The 18688-nt window shown below is 43.9% G+C and overlaps 1 protein-coding gene across 1 annotated transcript in view; it reads left to right on the top strand.

Moving 5' to 3' along the window:
- Nucleotides 1–4782: 4782 nt before the first annotated feature.
- Nucleotides 4783–18688, top strand: part of LOC135324616 (pikachurin-like) — an 81494-nt gene continuing 67588 nt past the window's right edge. The window contains exon 1 of the mRNA XM_064501232.1: nucleotides 4783–5153. Within this exon, the coding sequence (XP_064357302.1) occupies nucleotides 5054–5153 (100 nt within the window). The 5' untranslated portion in view covers nucleotides 4783–5053. The remainder of the gene's footprint in view (nucleotides 5154–18688) is intronic.

The following is an 18688-nucleotide window of genomic DNA, read 5'->3' as shown; positions in this document are numbered from 1 at the left end:
ACTATTCCTCTGTTTTCTATAAATTTTTGAAGTTATTAATCTCAAGAAAAAGCCCCCTAGATCTATATAATTCTATATATTGCACACATATGGTGATATAACTCATAGTCAATATCTCATGTTGCAGTTAATATCAGGATGGCAAAATACATAGAATAACCTTGGCATACTAAGAGGAAATTAATTTAAAAGATCAAGAGGTAAAATTTTAAACAGGAATCTCTAGGCAAAGGCCATTAAAAAAATCCTGTTTGGATTGTGATGCCTTCACCGAATTTCATTTGATAGGTTCCAACCCAAATGTCTTAAACTGTGTAGTCAGGACAGATGGAAAATTAAGAGGGGTAGATATGTTTCAGTTTGAAAGGAGCAGGGGAAAGAACTATGACATAGATGACTAGTTTACCTATAAGCATAAAATGTACCCACCACATCAGGAGGTGCATTGTTTTAGGTAACCTTTGCAGCTTGAAAGATCTCTGTATAATTTGCGAAGTCCAAGAGCCTGTGTGTGCATGCTGAATGTTTGCTAGAGTCTCTGAGGGGCTTATGCACTTCTTTTTAGAGAAATCTATGAAAAAATCCTGACAAAAATCTATAATGGATTATGATTGAATGGATATAATATTACATATTCATAACATCTTTTTAAAAGTTGCAGATTATTAAGGAAAAAAGAAGGAGAACAACATAATTTTTGAGGCTTTAGTTGAAGAAAGAAAAATCAATACTTTGTAATTATGTAAACATACAGATACATTATTCTTAACTTTCTTAATTGAGCCCTACGCAGCCACCATAAAAACAACTAGGTGTAGGCGAAAGGTGTAAAATCTTCACTTCATCATAGAGGTCTCCATTTTTGTTTATGCTTCTAGCTCAAAAGATTTCTTCACTTATTTTATTTTAATCTTATTCTGAATAAAATCTTCCCACATATGGAGTTACTCTGGAAAATGCTATAAATTCACACACTCCTTTTATCCCAAATATCTTTCAAGTGTAGACAATCCCTAAGGCAGACATGCCTTTTTTTCCCCCATGAATCACAATGGAAAAGCCTGCTAAACAAGGCCAGACTTCTAAATTCTCTAAATCACAGTTTGCTCACTTAACTGCCTGCAGACAAAGACTCCCTCACTTTTACCAGATAGTTTTTGAGTAAACATCCTGCTTCAGATCCTTTCACAGCAAACTGCTTCCACCATGATTTATTGCAAAAGCCGATGTTAAACATAATCATAGGGATCCTTCTTTTTATTATGAATGATCTAGATCCCTGCTAAAAACACTTTGTTGCCTCATGAGACTTCATGCCCAGACTGCTGAAGTTTACAGAAAAAGCAAAGTCATGTTACACAGGATCTTCAAAAGCTGAAGGGGAAGCTATGGCCATTTTGAACATTTGGTGCCATACACTCCTACTATTTTTATCTGTTGTTTCGTCAAAGCAAAGGGGTGGTTCTTGATTTCAGTACTTGCAAGCCACAGGTGGCATACCACCGAAACACAGTTGCCAAGCTGAAGTGAGTCAACTGTTCTGGACAGAGCTTTTAGAGGGGATCTGGGTATGCGGAAGTATGAGCGAGTGTTTCTTCTGCCTTCCCAAGACATCACTCCTTGCATTCCTATTCCCTCAGTGCACAGAGAGGAACCATGTGTTGCTCTCTTAGAGAAGAAACACGAAGGAAAGACTCTGGGCTCTGTGTTGTAGCCCATTACTTCCTATGGTGAAAAGCTATGTGGATTGGACCCTGATTCCCTCCCATAACTACAGTGTGGGGGAAAGGATGGAATATTTGGCCTGAACAGAGGCAGGATGTATCCCAATTAATGAGCTAGCTTAGTCAGACTCTTCCCTGGTGGAGCACATCCAACAGCTAATGATGGAAAACTGCCCCCTAACACTAGACTCCTCCACTTACAGACTTCAAAAGATTGTGTCTCAGTTCTTATCAACTACTCTTTACAACCACTGGGTGAACCAGTCACATGATGAGTAGTTTGCAGTTCTACCTGTTCTCCACAGCCAAAAGATTACGTTACTGTCATAGAGATGGCTCAGAGGCTGGCTCCATTCACATGGACCATCGACAAAAGCCAAATCCAAACAACACAGAAATCACGGGTGAGGAAACCCAATTTTTTGAGTACACAGCCATGGTGTGTCATTACTGACAACCATGCTCCTCTGGCACAGTGGAATCCTCCATAATAAAGGTATTTTTTTTTAATCTGTAAGAGGATGATCTGTCTCAGAAGCTGGTATGAGACTGGAAAATGAATTCTCCAAAAATCTCAACATCATCACAAGTATGTGGTACGCTTCACTCACCTTGCCTTCTCTAAGATCAATGAACAGCAACGTGTATTTTTATCTTGTAATCTTAATACTAGATACTCCACCGGAAATGCTTCTTCCTTTGGAGAGCAGTTGCAATAACAAATATGTGCCAAGTGTTACTCATGTTGATCGGTACACTGGCTGGAAGACAGCCAGGGACTATGCTGATGAGCACAGTGTAAAAACCTTAACAGTGAGGAAGCCACTGGAAAGCTTGCAGTTATTTAGAGCAAATTCAATAGACCTGTGGTGGATTACCTTCACTGGTAGGATTTTTCAAGAAGAGCACCTCCTTATGAACCCAAAATTGAATATCCCACGCCTTCCTAGTTTGCAGCTTGCGTGGCTGCAGAGATAATCTTCCAAAGCCGTCATGAGAATTACAAAATCTGCCTGAATCTGACAGCAGCCTGAAACTCAGAGGTATGAACTTTTGTGATCCATCTAATTTGGCCTCGATATGACTGGCTCTTGCTTAATCACAGATTACTTTTGGTAAATATGTGCATGTCAGAGAGAAGACAAACTACAATACTGGCCAATATGAGTGCTGCCAGAAAAGAAAGTCGGGGAAAGAAGACACTAGAGAAAGGGGAGTTAAAGAAAGAAAGAAGGATATCAAGGAAGAAGAAAAACAAAAGTAGTAATGAAGTCGATGACAGCACACTGTACAAATAACAAACAAATACTTGGACAATACATAAAGAATAGACATAACTTTTTTCCACCCCCTGCTATGATCTCTTTGCCATCTTTTACCAACTAGTCAGCAATCCCATGTGACTTGTGGGCAAATGTGGAGCCCTAAGTTTATTCTCTGTCTTGTGAATGGTAATTAAACAATGCACTGAAATCTCTGACCCAGCCTGGACTCCCTTCCATGGGCCCTTCTCTTCTCCATCTACCGCAGCTCCTCAGCCTCAGAGGGCAAGCTGATAAAGGTGTGGGAGAGAAAGCTGGACATCAGACACACAGTTACAGAACTACTCCTTCCCTGCAATTCCTGGAGTCCTGGGCATGCTCTCTCTGCCGGGATCAGTCAGAAGCTCACACTCTGTCCTCTCCAAAGGGACCAGGTTCGACCTTCATGCCTTGCCCCTGAGGGACTCTCTACTGTGCCCTGGGAGGACTTTGAGTTCCCCCCTCTAACTTCTTCCCAAGGTTCTTAAAGTGTTTTTATGGGATATAGGCTCCAACTCCCTTTCTCTGATCTTTTGTCCAAAAGGGCTTAATCACCATTTCCTTGTCTTCACTTGTACCCCCAAAAGGTTCAGCTTTCCTTATTTTTCTATCTCAGCATTGTTCCCACTGTGGGCTGAGAGACAGCTTCTCTTGTGAGCGCCTGTTTTTCCCCACATATCACAAAATTAGACCATGGGACTCATTGAACATAGTATCAGTGTGAAGAATTTAATAAGATTCAAAAAGGGACTGTAGGAACATACATAATTTATATGGACATCAAAAACTCTCAAAGTTATCAAAGTGAACAACAAAACAAACAAACAAAGCTCTTTTCCAAAACAAAGCCCCCACAAACCCTCAAGGCATAACAACCCTGATGTTTCAGGGCTTATACTGATCTCTAACAGAGATTAGGATGAGACCTAAAGTAGAGGACAGATAATCCCACATCTGCCTAATGTGTAGTTTCTTGCACCTTCCTCTGTCTGTTAAATTTCAAAAAAAAGGATACTGGACTCAAAAGATTTGGGCTTTTGTTCCACAAATGCTATATTCCTTAAAGGGATGCTTTGGATCCTTCTTGGCCTTCCCGTCCTTTCTTCCCAGGATCCTTGAACTCCATTACTTCCCCTTGCCTTCCTCCCCCTCCCCTTCCCATCCCCTCTAATCTCCACGGGGGTTTCTATATTAGTCTGAGTGGCGGGATAGGTCTCAGCCTCCATCTGGGGGGATTAAACTTAATTTATCTTCTTAACTCAGCAACAACTTCCACACTGAATCCTCTTCCTAGCGTTACTCCAGGACTTGGCGACCACTTCAGCCAGCCAGGTCTCTCTCAGGGACACCAGGGAGAAAAAAAAGGAAAAAGTCATTAACCCAATTTCCTCTGGGAACAGGAGGCTGCCAAAGCGGGAGTCCCGCGGGACAGGAGCGGGGCCGAGGAGGGCTGAGGGCTGGCGGCAGCGGGGAGGGGACAGGGCTCGCCGGGGGCACGGGGCAGCCCGGGAGGGTGGTGCAGGCTACGAGGCGGGCGCGGGGCGACACGGGGCCAACAGCCCCCCGGCCCAGGGGGGTCCCCAGCGCCCCCCGGGCAGGGCCGCCCTGGGAGGGCTGCTGGAAGGGGGGTGGCCGCCGGGGGGGGCCCTGAGGCAGGGGCCGCCTCTGGGCTGCTCCGGGGGGGGCCGGGGTCAGCGGGCCGGGGCCGCCCCGAGGGCGGCGGGGCCGGGGGGAGGCGCCGTGCCCCCCGCCGTGGCGGCCGCCGCCCGCCCGCCCCACGGCGGCCGTAATCCCATCAAAGGGCCGGCGCCAGCCTCCGCCCGCCCGTGCCGTCCCCGCGCGCCTAAAAGCGCGGCCGCTCCGCGCCGGCTGCAGCCCCGCTCCGCGCCCGGCTGCCGCGCAGAGGCGACGCGCGGCGGCGGCGGCGCCCCTCGCCCCGGGCCGGGCCCCGCGCCCGCTGCCCCGCGGCCCCCAGCTCGCCCCGGCCCCGGCCCCGGCCCCGGCCCCGGCGGGGGGAAGCCGGCGCCCATGGAGGCGCCGCGCCGCTGCCGCCGCCTCGCCCTGCTGCTCCTGGCTTCGTGCATCGGCTGCGCGGCCGCGCCGCGGAGGAGCCTCCCGCGCAGGCCAGGTAGGGCAGAAACCCCGTCCCGTCCCGCCCCGTCCCGCGGCGGCGGCAGCCGGGGCGAGCGGCGGCGGCGGCGGGCAGCTCGCCGCGCCCGGGCGGTGCTTGCGCGCAGCGGCCGCTGCTGCCGTGCGGGGGCGCGGGGAAGCTGCCGGGGCGCCGCGCTCGCCCCGAGCGGGACTTGAGCAAGTTCAGCCGCCGCTTAAAACCGCCGCCTCCGCGGGCAGGGCAGCGCGGCCGGGGCCGGCAGCCTCTCCCGCGGCTGCGGTTCTCGGTAGTCCGCGTTGCTGCCGTCGGAAAAGGAGCCGGTCGGTCCTGCGCGCACGGACGGGCGGGCGCCGGGGTGCGCGCAGGGGCCCCGCTGCCGTCGCCTTGCGGCGCTGCCCCTCTCCGCACGAAAGGGGCCGCGTTAAACATCACCCGCGATTTCTTATTACTGCTAATTTTCTAAATCGAGCCTGGCTACTTTTTGTAATTTCCAGTCGTGACAGAAATGTGCGAGTGCCGCATTTCGCGTGCGGTGGACAATGCATTATTTACACTCTTAAGCATATAATTGATTAACTTTGCTTTGAAGTAAATGGCTTGTATTTTCAGTGTTGTTTCCTTCCTGAGTTTGGATCAGGTCTGTGTGTGTACGCAGCAGCCCCTCCTTCCCCTCGAAAAGGCTAGCTTTATTTCGTTGTTGTTCTTTGTATTTATGTTTATTTTTATTTAGACAGTATACTTAGAGAATATACTGTTGAAAACAGCAAAGTTGCAGAATCATTATAAGATCCGTTTTCTCTGGCATTTTCCTTCTAATTCTGACCGAGTCATTCAAATGCCAAATCAAGACCCAACTCCTGCTGCTGTGGAAGTAATTGTCAAAAATGTTATCGGTTTCCCCAGGACTGGGCTGTAGCCCCTAATTTGTGGTGTTGCCCGAGCAGAGTTAAGAGTCAGGTGAACTGCTCTGTCAGTCAGGTTTCCTGGTAAAGGCTGCAGGACTGTACTTTGGCTATGACATTTATCTGTACAGTAGTGAATTAGGTAAGACAGAGTAGTGCATCTGTGAAAGAAAATGGTTAGGGAGGTGGCAATTTTATTAAAAAATTGTGTAGTTACTCTATACAAAGTAAGACATGGGGTACTTCAGGATTTTGTTCCTCTGCGTTTCCTCTGGCTGAACATTACCTTTGCTCCACAGTAGAATTCCCACTGGTGTCAATAGGGTTTTTACATGTTGATCAAGGCAATATATGGTCCTTAGTGGTCAAAAGTTAAAGGCCTAGACTGAGCAACTTTTACAGCCCTTGTAGTCTGCATGGTTTGAACCAGTGAGATGGGACACAGTGTATCATGAGGTTTGACATTTTACATATGTTTAAAATTGTGATCAGAAAATACTGATGCCTGAGACAGTCCCAAACACTCAGCCGTATCTTGAAATCATTAAGGCCAGCATTGATTTTTATCACTGACTTTCCATGGATCAGTGTGAATCAGATGAACTGGAAACAAGTTTAGTAAATTTTTCCTCAGTTGACAAAATGTTTGTAGGATCAGACCTTTTCTGTATGTTTACAACATTGTTAAAGTGTTTGTATTGCTGGTTTTTTTAGAATCAGTATTGTACATTCTCTTGCTCTTGTGGAAAAAAAAATGTCTGTACAGTTGGAAACTTAATACTTAAATACAACCTGAGCTTAAAGCCCTTATTGGACAGATGGCTAATTTTACTGGTCTGACCTTGCCTCTTAGGGATCTAGTCCCATGATCCTTGGTTATCATAATAGCTACCATTAAGTACATGAGGAAATTAAATAGACAGTAGTTGTGAATGAGATGATTAGTAGCTTGCATTAAAATATTAGATAAGCAACTCTGGGGATAGGAATGTGAAGGTATTTTTAAAGATTCTGCTAACATATTGGTCTACTTGTTTACCCTAATCACAGCAGAGCTGTGTATCCCAATGTATTAAATTAAAATAGTTCATCTTGGAAGCAAATTGTAGTACAAATTGTAGGAGAAGATGAATTAATATGCTCATGTAGTATATACGTTACTTTCGTTAGCTGTACATTTTCTGTTTATTTTTTTCTAACTTTAATTCTTTCAGGTTTACTGACTGATTCAGTCATTCATTTTCCTGTTCTTTTGTGGTGTGAAAAGAAGTCTGTTTTTTATGGGAACAGTTTTAACAAAACCTGTGCAGACATTTGAAAATCCACTTGTGGCTAGATTTGGAGAAGGAAATCCCCCGGAGAGTTTGTGTGCAGCAGTGTGTAATTTAGTTCCCACCTACATGCTGCCAAAGGCTATTGGAATTGGGGGTTTCCAGGAATCCTGTGGCTGAGGCCGTACTGTGAAATGTCCTTTTCAAAGCCCTGAGAACAGGTATCGTTCTGGGTAGTACACATCTCTGTCTTGTTCCTGCAGCTTATCCTACGCTGGACAGTTGAGAATGAAAGGCAACTATCATGTACTCACACATCAAAAAGTAGCGGGTGAAGAAGAGATAAGACAGTCAGAGGTGTGGAGTTTTTTCACTTTGCCCTTTTAATAGCAATAGAAGGTGGGATTTGTACAGGAGCTGTATGTGAGGTGCAAGCAAAAGATCACATTGAGAGAAAAGTGATAAAACCAGTTTATCTTTGATAATGGGAGTTAACTGGGAGGTCCTGTGGGTCAAAAGAAAAACGGTAGTCAAAAGCACCTCTCTTCTTCCGAGTTTCTTCATTCAGGGTTCAGCTTACAAAAATCAATTTTGTAATCCCAAGAAAGCAGTGGAGTGAGAAATCTATTTGTGAGGTTAAAATAGATAGTAAAATCATTACAAATACACCTTGCTAAATTAAGCTTCAGGAACAAAAACTGTCATGCTCAAATTCAAAACATCCTGATGACTGCTAAAGTCATTTGAACATTTATTTACAGTTACATGATACACTTACTGGAGACAAGGAAATGGGATGACAGACACTTTGGGAAGGGCTTAAAACAAATCTTTAGACACCGTGTGGTGAATACCATAGCTGGGAACAGATTAGTCTGGGATTCTCTAAATCTTTTACTCCCAGGAGAAGTGGCACTCGTGCTTCTTCTTTTCAGATGTTTTTTTTCCTTTTGCCTTCTGCAAAGCCACAGATTTTTACCGCTTCTGTTTCACATTTCAGTCAACTGATTGCTAGAAAGCCTAAACATCACCTTCTACATGTAATACTCCTACTAATACAAATATAATTGTATTGAATTTTAATGGTTCTATGATTTTAGAGAATTACAGAAGAAAGAGCTGACCACTAACCTGGTTCTCCACGAATGTTCACTGCATGAACTTGTTGCACTATATTGCATTGTTACTTTTTTTGTAACAGACAGTAAAGCAGAAATCCAGAGGTCTGCAAATATTAAACCTATCAAGTTGATCTTCACTGAGAAAAGAAGATATTCGTCTGTGATGTTTTGAGGTCAATTTTTTTATGATTGCCAATTAATATAAATAAAGAATTGAATTGAATTTCCTGGCTTGAATCAGTTTCCCAGATGTCCACAATGGTAGAGTCACTGACTTTGTAAATGTTAGTGCTGGAAGAATTAGGCCCATTAAAGCCTGAGACAGACCTTTACGAGCGTGTAGCACTCCATATCAGAGCCAGATTTTCAAAAGAACCCAGCCTTCAGGTCAGCGCTACACTAAATGACTTTTTTTTCCGAAGAACTTGGCACTGGGATAGCTGAATTCTTTAGAAAATCTGGCTATAATAAGAGCTGCTGGATATGGAACACTTTGGGAAATCTAGCCCTATTTAGATATCAAAATAGGTCAAGCTACCTTGAAAATCATGTCTACAGATGTGGAAAATGTTGCTGTCTTTGGGGAAAAAAGGTTTGTTTTAGTTTTTAAAATATGAATTTTTGGGAACAACGTTAGAGTGAGTTGTAATTCATTGTCACAATAAATTCTGTGTGTAAAGCTTGCAAGGATAAGGTCGATGTTCTGCTGAATTTGAAATGTCTGTGAGAAAAGAAATGAGTCCAAGCCTGAATAATTCTTAATGCAGAGGCTGCAGAACTGGCACCGAAGGTGCATATCTGTGAGCTAAAACTAATAAAAAAGATGTGAATTATTTATTTGGGGGAACATTAGTATCATTCTTTTGTTTCAGACATAGACCAAAACGTGTACTATTAGAATACAGTGGTGTATGTCTTGAACACCAATAAAATCAAACAAACACTAATGATATATGTGTTTATTGTTGTTGTTTATCACATTTGGGTGTCACTTGTGTCACAGCACTGTGTGATGTTTTTGTTTTGACTGGACTTGCAGTTGTAACTCTTGAGCCCATATTCTGGTACTATTACTGCCAGCATTCATCAGTCTGATCACCACCTTTCATGGATGTATTTTTCTGGGAGCTACAAACATCGTCCCCATTCCCTCTAGGGCAGAAGATACTTTTATGGCTAGGAATTCATTGGATTGTTTCACTTTTGCATGTTACTTAGTGTGTCACTGTTAATCACGCATTTCAAAGTATGTTTTATGATTTTATTTAGTCTCGTTCACATCAAAATGTTTCCTCCTACCCTTCCCACCTGAAATCACTATCTTCCTCTGTAAAAGGAAAGCTTTCAGTAAATGCTTTTCTTGGGCATCATTTTTGCAAATGCCCCCTCCAAAACTGCTGTTTAAACATGTCCATTTTGGATATGCAAGATTTTATATTGTTGCAGAAGCTTGAAGGGCATTTCCAAACATGAATTGGCTACAGAACTTCCACCATTCTCCAGAAAGGTAAAATTAGCCAACCAAATTTTAAACGTTGGTAAAATTATGCCAAGAGCAGAGGTTGGAATTCCCAACGTTGCTTTGCAGAAGAGGGGTCGTTCTGGAGTCAAGGCGCTGGAGGGAGACTCGGGAAATCTTTATTTGCTGAGGCTGTCATAGACTTGCTCTTTGAGGGTTTGCCAGTCCCTCCCAGGCCAGGCTTTCCATCTTTAAAATGAGGTTAGAGTGGGTTTGCACTTTTATGCTTTTCCAAGCATACCACAGTAGTTTGTAAGAGGACTTTTATATAGTTCCCAACAAAGCTGTACCCCAGTTTTAGTCAAGGCTGCTACCTAAGCATTACCTTAGTAATATTATGTGGAAGAATGTCTCTGTATTTTCCAGTATGCCTTGCAGGAAAAAAACAAAAACCAAAACGCCTCTTATTCTCCAGAAGATGCAGTGACACTGAACTAGCCAGGGCACATGCTGGTGAGTGTATTTCATTTGGAGTGAACATACCCAGTGTGCAGATTCACACTCTTGAAGTTAAACTTTATGGCAGGAATTCTGAATAACAGTCACTCAAAAGGCAGCCTGAAGAGCAGGAGAATACACTTTTGTCTTAAAACAGAAAATTTCAGTGGATGAGGTCTCTTTAGTACCCCAGAAACTCATCACTTAGCTGAGAGTATACTTGGGAGTTTCCCATTCCTCAGATGAAACTTATTTTAGGGCTCAACCTTATGTCTGGTTCTGCCTGTACCCCTTTTATGTGGTCTTACTAAAAAAAAAAAAAAAAAAAAGAAAAAGAAAAAGAAGCAACCAGCAGTGCTGCTTCAAGGTGAAGCTTCAAAACAGGACTGATATGTCCTTTCCACATTTTTTTATACCACACATTAAGTGAAACACTAAAACAAATGGTTAATAGAAAGTTTTTCTCATATAAAAGACATTACTAAAATATATCAAAGATGCTAGTAATCTGAGTAAATTACCATGAGCGAGTGTTTGCAGATTTGATTATTACATTTTGTATTAGTAGATAATGCAGCTTTTCTATTAGAAAGAGGCACTATTTAAATATTAAAGAATGTACAGTCCAGTGCTGTATTTGTTAGCGAGCATGTAGCAGTGGTCTGTGATCAGGTGATTAAAGACCTTTCAAAGCACAGGCATGAAGGAGACTGTTAGCTATGTGACCTTGAATGAAATTTCCTAATTTTTATCTGTGCAAACATATGATCTATCTGGAAAAAAAAAAAAAAAAAAAAAAAAAAAAAGAACCGGAACCTGTTCTTCACAATTGATTCCTGTTGAAAGGGAATACTTTTGGATAAAAACATGCATGATATGATTTCCTTTTATTTTTTACTTTTAGTACAGATGTTTACACATGATGAAGAACAAATTAGTTATTTCGTATAAAACTACCTCCCCAATTCCTCAATGCAAACATTCAAACCACAGCAAAAGGTGAACAATATTTTTTCAGACTTTTCAGAAAACATTTACCACAGAGTTGAGAACAAGCACAGTAAGATTCATCTTTGAAAGTGACTGCTTCAGAAAAGCATAAGCCACTGAAAATTGGAGGCTTAGCGCGGAAAGCTCCATCTCAACCAGTTAGCTAAATCAAACCCAGCTAATGCTACAGTGTGTGATGATCCATAAACTCTCTGGGCAAGAAGTGTCTGGTGTAGAATATGCCAGGTTCGCCTGGATTCTTCTGCTGAGCTCAGTGTAACTACGCCTGTGAGTAAGGGCTTCTCATGAAGAAAGCTCGTCAGGATTTCGGCGTCAAATGAAGGAGAAATACACATAATATTGACCCAGGAAACGTTTTATCCAGAAGGAACAGGATAGCTATTGGGCCGTGAGAGAAAACACTTCTGTTAGCAATTCTCTGACTATATAGTTAGTCAGAAGATGCAGGCTTTGTTTTCTTAAAAAGATCTTTCATGCAAACTTTGCCAGAAGTTATCCTGGCTAACTTTTAGACCTAGGAGAGATTAAATATGTCCAGGTGCTAACATATTCTGCACCTGGCGTTCTGTGATTCACACACCAAGTGGTGGTCGGGTGTTTTTCAATTTACCTTATAGTTAATAAACATTTTTTAAATAGTAGTGCATATGACAGTCAAATTCAGAACAGTTGTTCTAAGATGGGGACACTGAGCAGTTCTGAGTATCCCACTGTCTATATTCTCAGAGGATATTCAGCTGGTTTATCTCACATGGAAGGATCTCTAAAGTTGGAAGAATCCCAAGCCAAATTATCCTTCACACCTCTCTTGATTTTTACAGTCATTAAAAATTGCTGGCACCTGTGAAAATGATGGTACAGTCAAATATCAACACCTGTGCACAATTGGAACTTGCAATTTGAATTGTCTTTCTAAAATTAGGGGGAAGGAGCATGTTGTGAATGTTCAGCGTGCTGCTTTCAAACACAGAAATTATTCCAATTCTTCTGATGTGTCAGAGGCATTATTCCACATACAAAGTTTTAAACCAGAGCTGGCTTTCAGTTGCTGAGCTCAAAAATCTTCTGAAAAAAACCACTAAGGGCAGAAGTTATAGATAATTTCACTCAAATTCCTGTTTACCTGAGAAATTTCAACTAGAAGATCATTTCAGGAAATGACAAATGAACGAAACCCATCAAACTGCAAATGATTGAAAGTAAGTGTCTAGGACCAAAACTTTTGTGATTTAATTAGAGATAGCAGAAGCCAGAATTTGTTACTTGGAACAGAGATGTTAGCTCTGTTTCATATCCTGCTTTCTAGGTAATCACAGGAGAGGACAACAGGTTTCTAAAAGTAAGCAGCTTTTTATTAAGATAACTCTTTGCGGAGATGGTGGAATTGCAGCTGGTGTTCCAGCCATGTACACAGTGACCAACTTCTGCAGACACTTCTGCAGACACTTTTGCCTTCGTGTGCTATGCAGATTGCTACTGTTTTCATCTTCATTGAACTGTCATAATGTCAGCACTGTATTATGGTGAACTATAGTCTCTATGTTGTAGTCACAGTTGACTATATGGTCAACAATTGCAATTTTCTCCATATATGTGCTAATGAATTTAACTTACACTCTGAGATGATGCCATTCAAGCCATTTCATTTGTGGAGTAGTAAGACTTAGTGATTATAGTGAGGATGAAAGAAGGAACCTGTGGAATATTAGGAAAAGTCATTGCTGGACAAAGGATGAGCCACCACCTAAAATGGGCAGAAATGGGAAAAGAAAGAGCCCTTTGAACTGGCTGAGGCTAGGAGAAGCCCCCCTGAAGAGGCTGAGGGAAGGGCATGGCTTGTACTGATAAGGTGGACTCTGCAAGCTGCAGAAGCAATGTACCTGTGGAGCAGGGAACGCTATGAGACGATTTGGGAGTGTCAGGTTGTTAGCTTCGTGGACAACAAAGCTGTGCCCAGGCTACTTGCTGTTCCCTCATGTAACTGTGAAGTTGTGTTTCTTAGGGAGGAACTGAGTCTGAGAAGAATTTCCTGCTGCTTGAGAAGTTTCCAGATTTCCTCCCTGACTTGGCATTCAGGAGCCTTTATTAAAATCACAGTTGCGTTTGTGCTAATTTCTGCAGTCAACCTAAGATTATTGGACAGTAGCATCTAAATAAGACTTGCTGCCAATGTACAAAAGCTTTGGCATGGGTTTAATAACAAAAGTTATTAGCTTGTTAGGTCTCCTTCTTGTAGAAACACCTAAATTCAAATTTCTAGTTCCAGTGTGAATCTCAAGGTTTTTCAAGTCTTCCCTCAGAACAGTGGCAGGATTTTTGAAAACACAGAAGCAGCCTCATGCCTGTATTTTCAAAGTTAATGCTTCATTTCTCAGTTTTGGAGTGCCCAGCTCAAAGAGGCCTGGTTTTATATTTTAAAAATAGGACACACAATCTTGTCTCTAGCTGGCCATCAAAAAAGGATACGCCAAGTTTTGGTGCCCTGGTAACAGACGAAGGGCTGGAAATGCCATCCAGTGAAGTATCCAAGGCAGCTGAGCTTCAGCCACATGGCAGCACCAGGAGGAAGTGGTGAATGATAGTAATGGGTGACTCCATGCTACAGGGGACAGAGGCCCCTGTCTACCGACCTGACCTGCTGTCTAGGGAGGTTTGATGTTTGCTGGGGGCTTGAACCTGGGATGTTGTGAAGATACTGCTGAGGCTTGTCTGGCCCTGGAACTCTATTATCCCCTGCTGCTCTTCCACGTGGGCTCCAATGCTACTGCCAGGGGAGACCTTGAATGTATCAAGTGTGATTACATGGCTGTGGGGGTGAGGGTCAAGGGCATAAGGGCCCAGGTGGTTTTCTTCTTGATTCTGCCAGTGACAGACGAATGCCTGAGGAGGATCCTGTGAGTAAACAACTTGTTGTGTAGCTGATGTTTAACAGCATTTTGGCTTCTATGAACATAAGACCATCTTTGAGGGTTGAGGACTACTAGGAAGAGATGGGATCTGCCTTACAAACTGAGGCAAAAACATCTTTGCCAACAGGCTGGCCAAACCTGATGAGGAGAGCTTTAAACTAGGAAAGATGAAGGAGAGAGATGACAACCCACAGCCAAGCAAGGAAGTGGTGGCCTGGGTTGGAAAGCAAAGGGTGACCGGTGATGTAGACAGGAAAGAACTTGAATCTAGCAAAACAGGGCAGAAGGGGGCCCACCCCAAGCCTTCAAGGGCAGATCAGCAGCACAAAGACAAGCTGGAGGCCAGCCACTAACAGTGTACCCCAAGGGTTGATACTGGGGCCAGTGTTGTTTAACATCTTCATTAATTAGCTGGACAGTGGGGCAGAGTGCACTCTCAGAAGTTTGCAGCTGATACAAGATTGGGAGGAGTCGTAGACACACCAGACGGTTGTGCTGTCATTCAGGAGACCTCAACAGGTTGGAGAAAAGGGCAGAGGGGAACCTCATGAAGTTCAACAAAGGGAAATGTAAAGGCCTGCACCTGGGAAGTAGTAACCCAACGCACCAGTACAGGCTAGGGGCTGACCTGCTGGAAAACATCTTCGCAGAGAAGGACCTGGGGCTTCTTGTGGACAACAGGTTGAACATGTGCCAGCAGTGTGCCCTTGCAGCAAAGGCGGCCAACAGCATCCTGGGCTGCGTTAAGAAGAGCATTGCCAGCATGGCGAGGGAGGTGATTCTTCCTGTCTACTCAGCCCTGGTGAGGCCACATGAGTGCTGGGTCCAGTGCTGGGCTGCCCAGTACAAGGAGGATGCGGACTGACTGGAGTGAGTCAGTGGAGGGTCACAAAGATGATTAAGAGACTGGAGCATCTGATAGACAAGGAGAGGCTAAGAGAGCTGAGACTGTTCAGCCTGGAGAAGAGAAGGCTCAGGGAGGGATCTTATCAATGTGTATAAATACCTGATGGTGAGGCTAAGGAAGACAGATTCAGACTGTTCTCAGTGGTGCCTGGTGACAGGGCACGAGCAGTGAGCACAGCCTGAATTACAGGAAATTCTGTTTAGACAGTAGAAGAAATGTCTTTACTGTGAGGATCATCAAACACTGGAACAGGTCACCCAGAGAAGTTGTGGAGTCTCCATCCTTGGAGGTATTCAGCACCTGGCTGGATGTGGTCTTGGACAGCCTGCTGTAGTTGACCTTGCTCTGAGCAGGAGGATTGGGCTGGACAATCTCCAGAGGTCCCTGCAACCTCAACCATTATGAGACTTTGTGAAGTGTCAAAACTCTCTTTTGAAAATGTGTATTTCAGCACTTGCCTTTAGCCTCCTTCATGCCTCTCTCCATACTGTCATCAATTGAAAACAGCAGCTGTACAATTATAACTCTGCTCTGCTTTGTACAGGGAAAGCAGACATTTGCTTTTAGTTGTAATCAATACTAAGATGTTCTGTGGGACATCACTCTGGTCTGCATAGTGTTTGAGGTGGTGAAACTGTTGATGAGGCCTGTGCGTAAGCCTCTGGTCTAACCAACCTGGATAGACATTCCTTTTTATTATACTTTCTGGTGCATGCCCAGATCATTTGTATCCATCAGTAATGAGCTTCAAAATAATTAGGACTTGGAGGGATTGTGTGAAGCCAAGATGCTGTGTGTCCTGTTGTCAGCCTGCACATTTGTTGCTTGTCACATGCTCAGCTCTTTATGTTTTAATCTTTGTGTGTGTCTGCGCACACACACACACACACACACACACGTTTGTGTGTATGTGCATAAAATATCGATGATTGTAGGAATTTTCTATGATCTGACATATTACCAGTTTTGTAAAAGATGCCCTTGCATTTTATTTGTTATACCAAGTTAAATGTTTCTTCAAGAGTTTAATTTAGTGTTTTGTATCAGAGGAACATTGAGAGAGAAAAATTGTCATAGATAGAGCAAAGAGATTAAGAGACATCAAGACAAACATTTTTCAAGTAGCACAAACAATTTAGCCATGGTTCTCATTGAAGATATTAAACTTTGGCTAGCTAACTCCTGAAAAATATACCTGCAAGTGATATTGATGGATGAGAAAAGGAATTTTCAAATTATTTACGTGGCATTTTTAGGGTTTAACTGGATTTTTATATGTGTGTGTATCTATATCTATAGACACTGTATCTATATATCTATAGATACAATAAAATAAAGATTTTATACATGTGTGTGTATATATATATATATATACACACACACACACATGTAAAATAAAGCTGTATTTTTTGTGATAATAAATACAAAGTCTTTGATCTGTGGTTATCCCGCATGTTTTACCTGTGTTATAAACACTCGGAGGATGTAGCAAGCTGACTTTTATCCTTATTTTTTATCATTTCATTTCAGAACAGTAAAACCTACTTAATACAGTTCTCTTTCACCAACAATGCATAAGACTCCATTATGAACTTTAAGCACAGGGTGGTCAACTTCGTTAATGTTTTCAGGTTTCTTCTTATAGCAGTATGAGTGTGATGTGTCTTAATGCGGAATTTTTCATACCACATGTGCTGTAAACATGAGGAAAACATCTACAGTATTCCTCAGAACCTCATAGGATATTAGCTGTGTTGGTGATGTGTGTGTTACTTTGCCATCGTGACAAATACTATGAGAGTCTTGTAATAAGATATAAAAGGAAAAAAACAGTGGAGGAGAAGAAAACTGCTCAATTTAGGCACTTAATTTATTCTTAAGCTTTAGAAATGAAACGGTCTTGCTAAAGCAAGTTACTAAGTTCTCTGTGTACTTAATGGTGAGCAGCAGTTGCCTGTAGAAAGATTCACACTGCCTGTGACTTCAAGGGTTAAGGTATTCGTGTTATGGCTTGAACCAAAATATGAGCTTGGAAAGGCTCCCTGTCTCATCTTCCTTGTCTGAAATCCTGGCTGTGTTGTCCCATCACTTGGCTTGCTGTGGCTCTGGAGCTCGTCTGATTCCATGGTTCAGCTCCTTACGGCATCTGATACTTAACCCACAAGAGAAAAGAGAATAGTTCTTTTTTCCCCTAGGGTTAGTGAGTTGAATTCTCTTACCATGAGATCAGATGAACATCTGAGTCAGTGCAAAAGGGGAGGGAGAAGCCCTGGGAGTCGGGGTGGGAAGGTGGAGGAGCACGTGTGGAGGGAAAGGGATGGGGGAAGCGGGGAGGTGGCAGGGTAGGGAAGGTGTGAGACCTTTCCGTTTTGGTGGCAGTGAGTTATTACTTCTGCTCCATGGCAGTATGAAACTATGCCCTTAAATGACGAAGGTTTTCCTGGGTCCAGAGTTTCATTTGCAGCTTTCATGATCTGTCCTCATTGAGGCAGATGTAGCAAACGCTCTGTGGTACCAACTTGCAAAGTCACTGTTATTTGCTAGCTGCTGCCCTTTAACAAAGTTGCTTTTCCTTCACTGCAGCTGGAATTCCAATGTCGAAAATCACCGAGGGAGGCAAGGTGGGAGGGGATGCCACCGGCACACTGGGGTGCGCGACTGGCATGCTAATTTTTATCCAGCCTGTCCTCCTGTTAGTAAAGTGATAATTCTCACTGCGTGTAACACATTATTGCTTGTTTTCGGCTACTTTCTAATGCTTATGTTAAACCTCCCAGAGACTTTTTTTAAAGTTGTTTGAAAACTGATGCAATAGCAGATGAGTTGCTGAACGTCCCAGCACAGCGAGGACCGGCTGCTGTGCAGGGGCGGCGGGCTGGGCGCCGAGGGGACGGCAAGGCAGGCAGCGCCGTGGGCTCTCCGCACGGGCCCCGTCCCACAGTGCCCAAACAAGATGAACAGAGCAGGTCCGGTGGCAGCAGCCAGGCTGAGCCCAGCGAGCGCCGGACAAGTCTGTAGCCACGATGCAGGTCCGAGGCCGGGCCAGGCAAGGGGACCAGCAAGGGAAGGCGAGGACCAGCAAGGGCACCTGCAGCATCGCTCGGGCGAGGACCAAGGGTGAGGGCCTGAGGCTGAGCGCAGCCCCCGAGGCGAGGGGCAGCCCCAGATGGGGCCTCTCGCGGCCTCTTTTCACCCCAGAGCTGTGTCCGCAGCAGCCTCATCCCAGGTTTCCCGCTGGCCGCGGCAGAGCTGACCCAGAGCGCAGCATCCAAGCCCCGAGGGAGAGCAGAGGAGGTTGCAGAGCCTCTTGCTGCGCTTGTGGACCTGGCACTGAGAACTAGAAGTTGTTTAAGAGTAAATGGGATTTGAAAAAAGAACAAGGGTGCTGCTTCTTGGAAACAGGAAGCAAGCACGTGGGGAAAATTCGCAGCAGCAGTAGCCTGTAGGCTTGAGCACAGAGAGATCAGCCTCCGTG

The sequence above is a fragment of the Dromaius novaehollandiae genome, chromosome Z (genome assembly GCF_036370855.1).
Source record: "Dromaius novaehollandiae isolate bDroNov1 chromosome Z, bDroNov1.hap1, whole genome shotgun sequence".
NCBI classification, from domain to species: Eukaryota; Metazoa; Chordata; class Aves; order Casuariiformes; family Dromaiidae; genus Dromaius; species Dromaius novaehollandiae.
The sequence above is the reverse complement of the archived record's forward strand: the minus strand, read 5'-3'. Positions and strand labels throughout refer to the sequence as shown.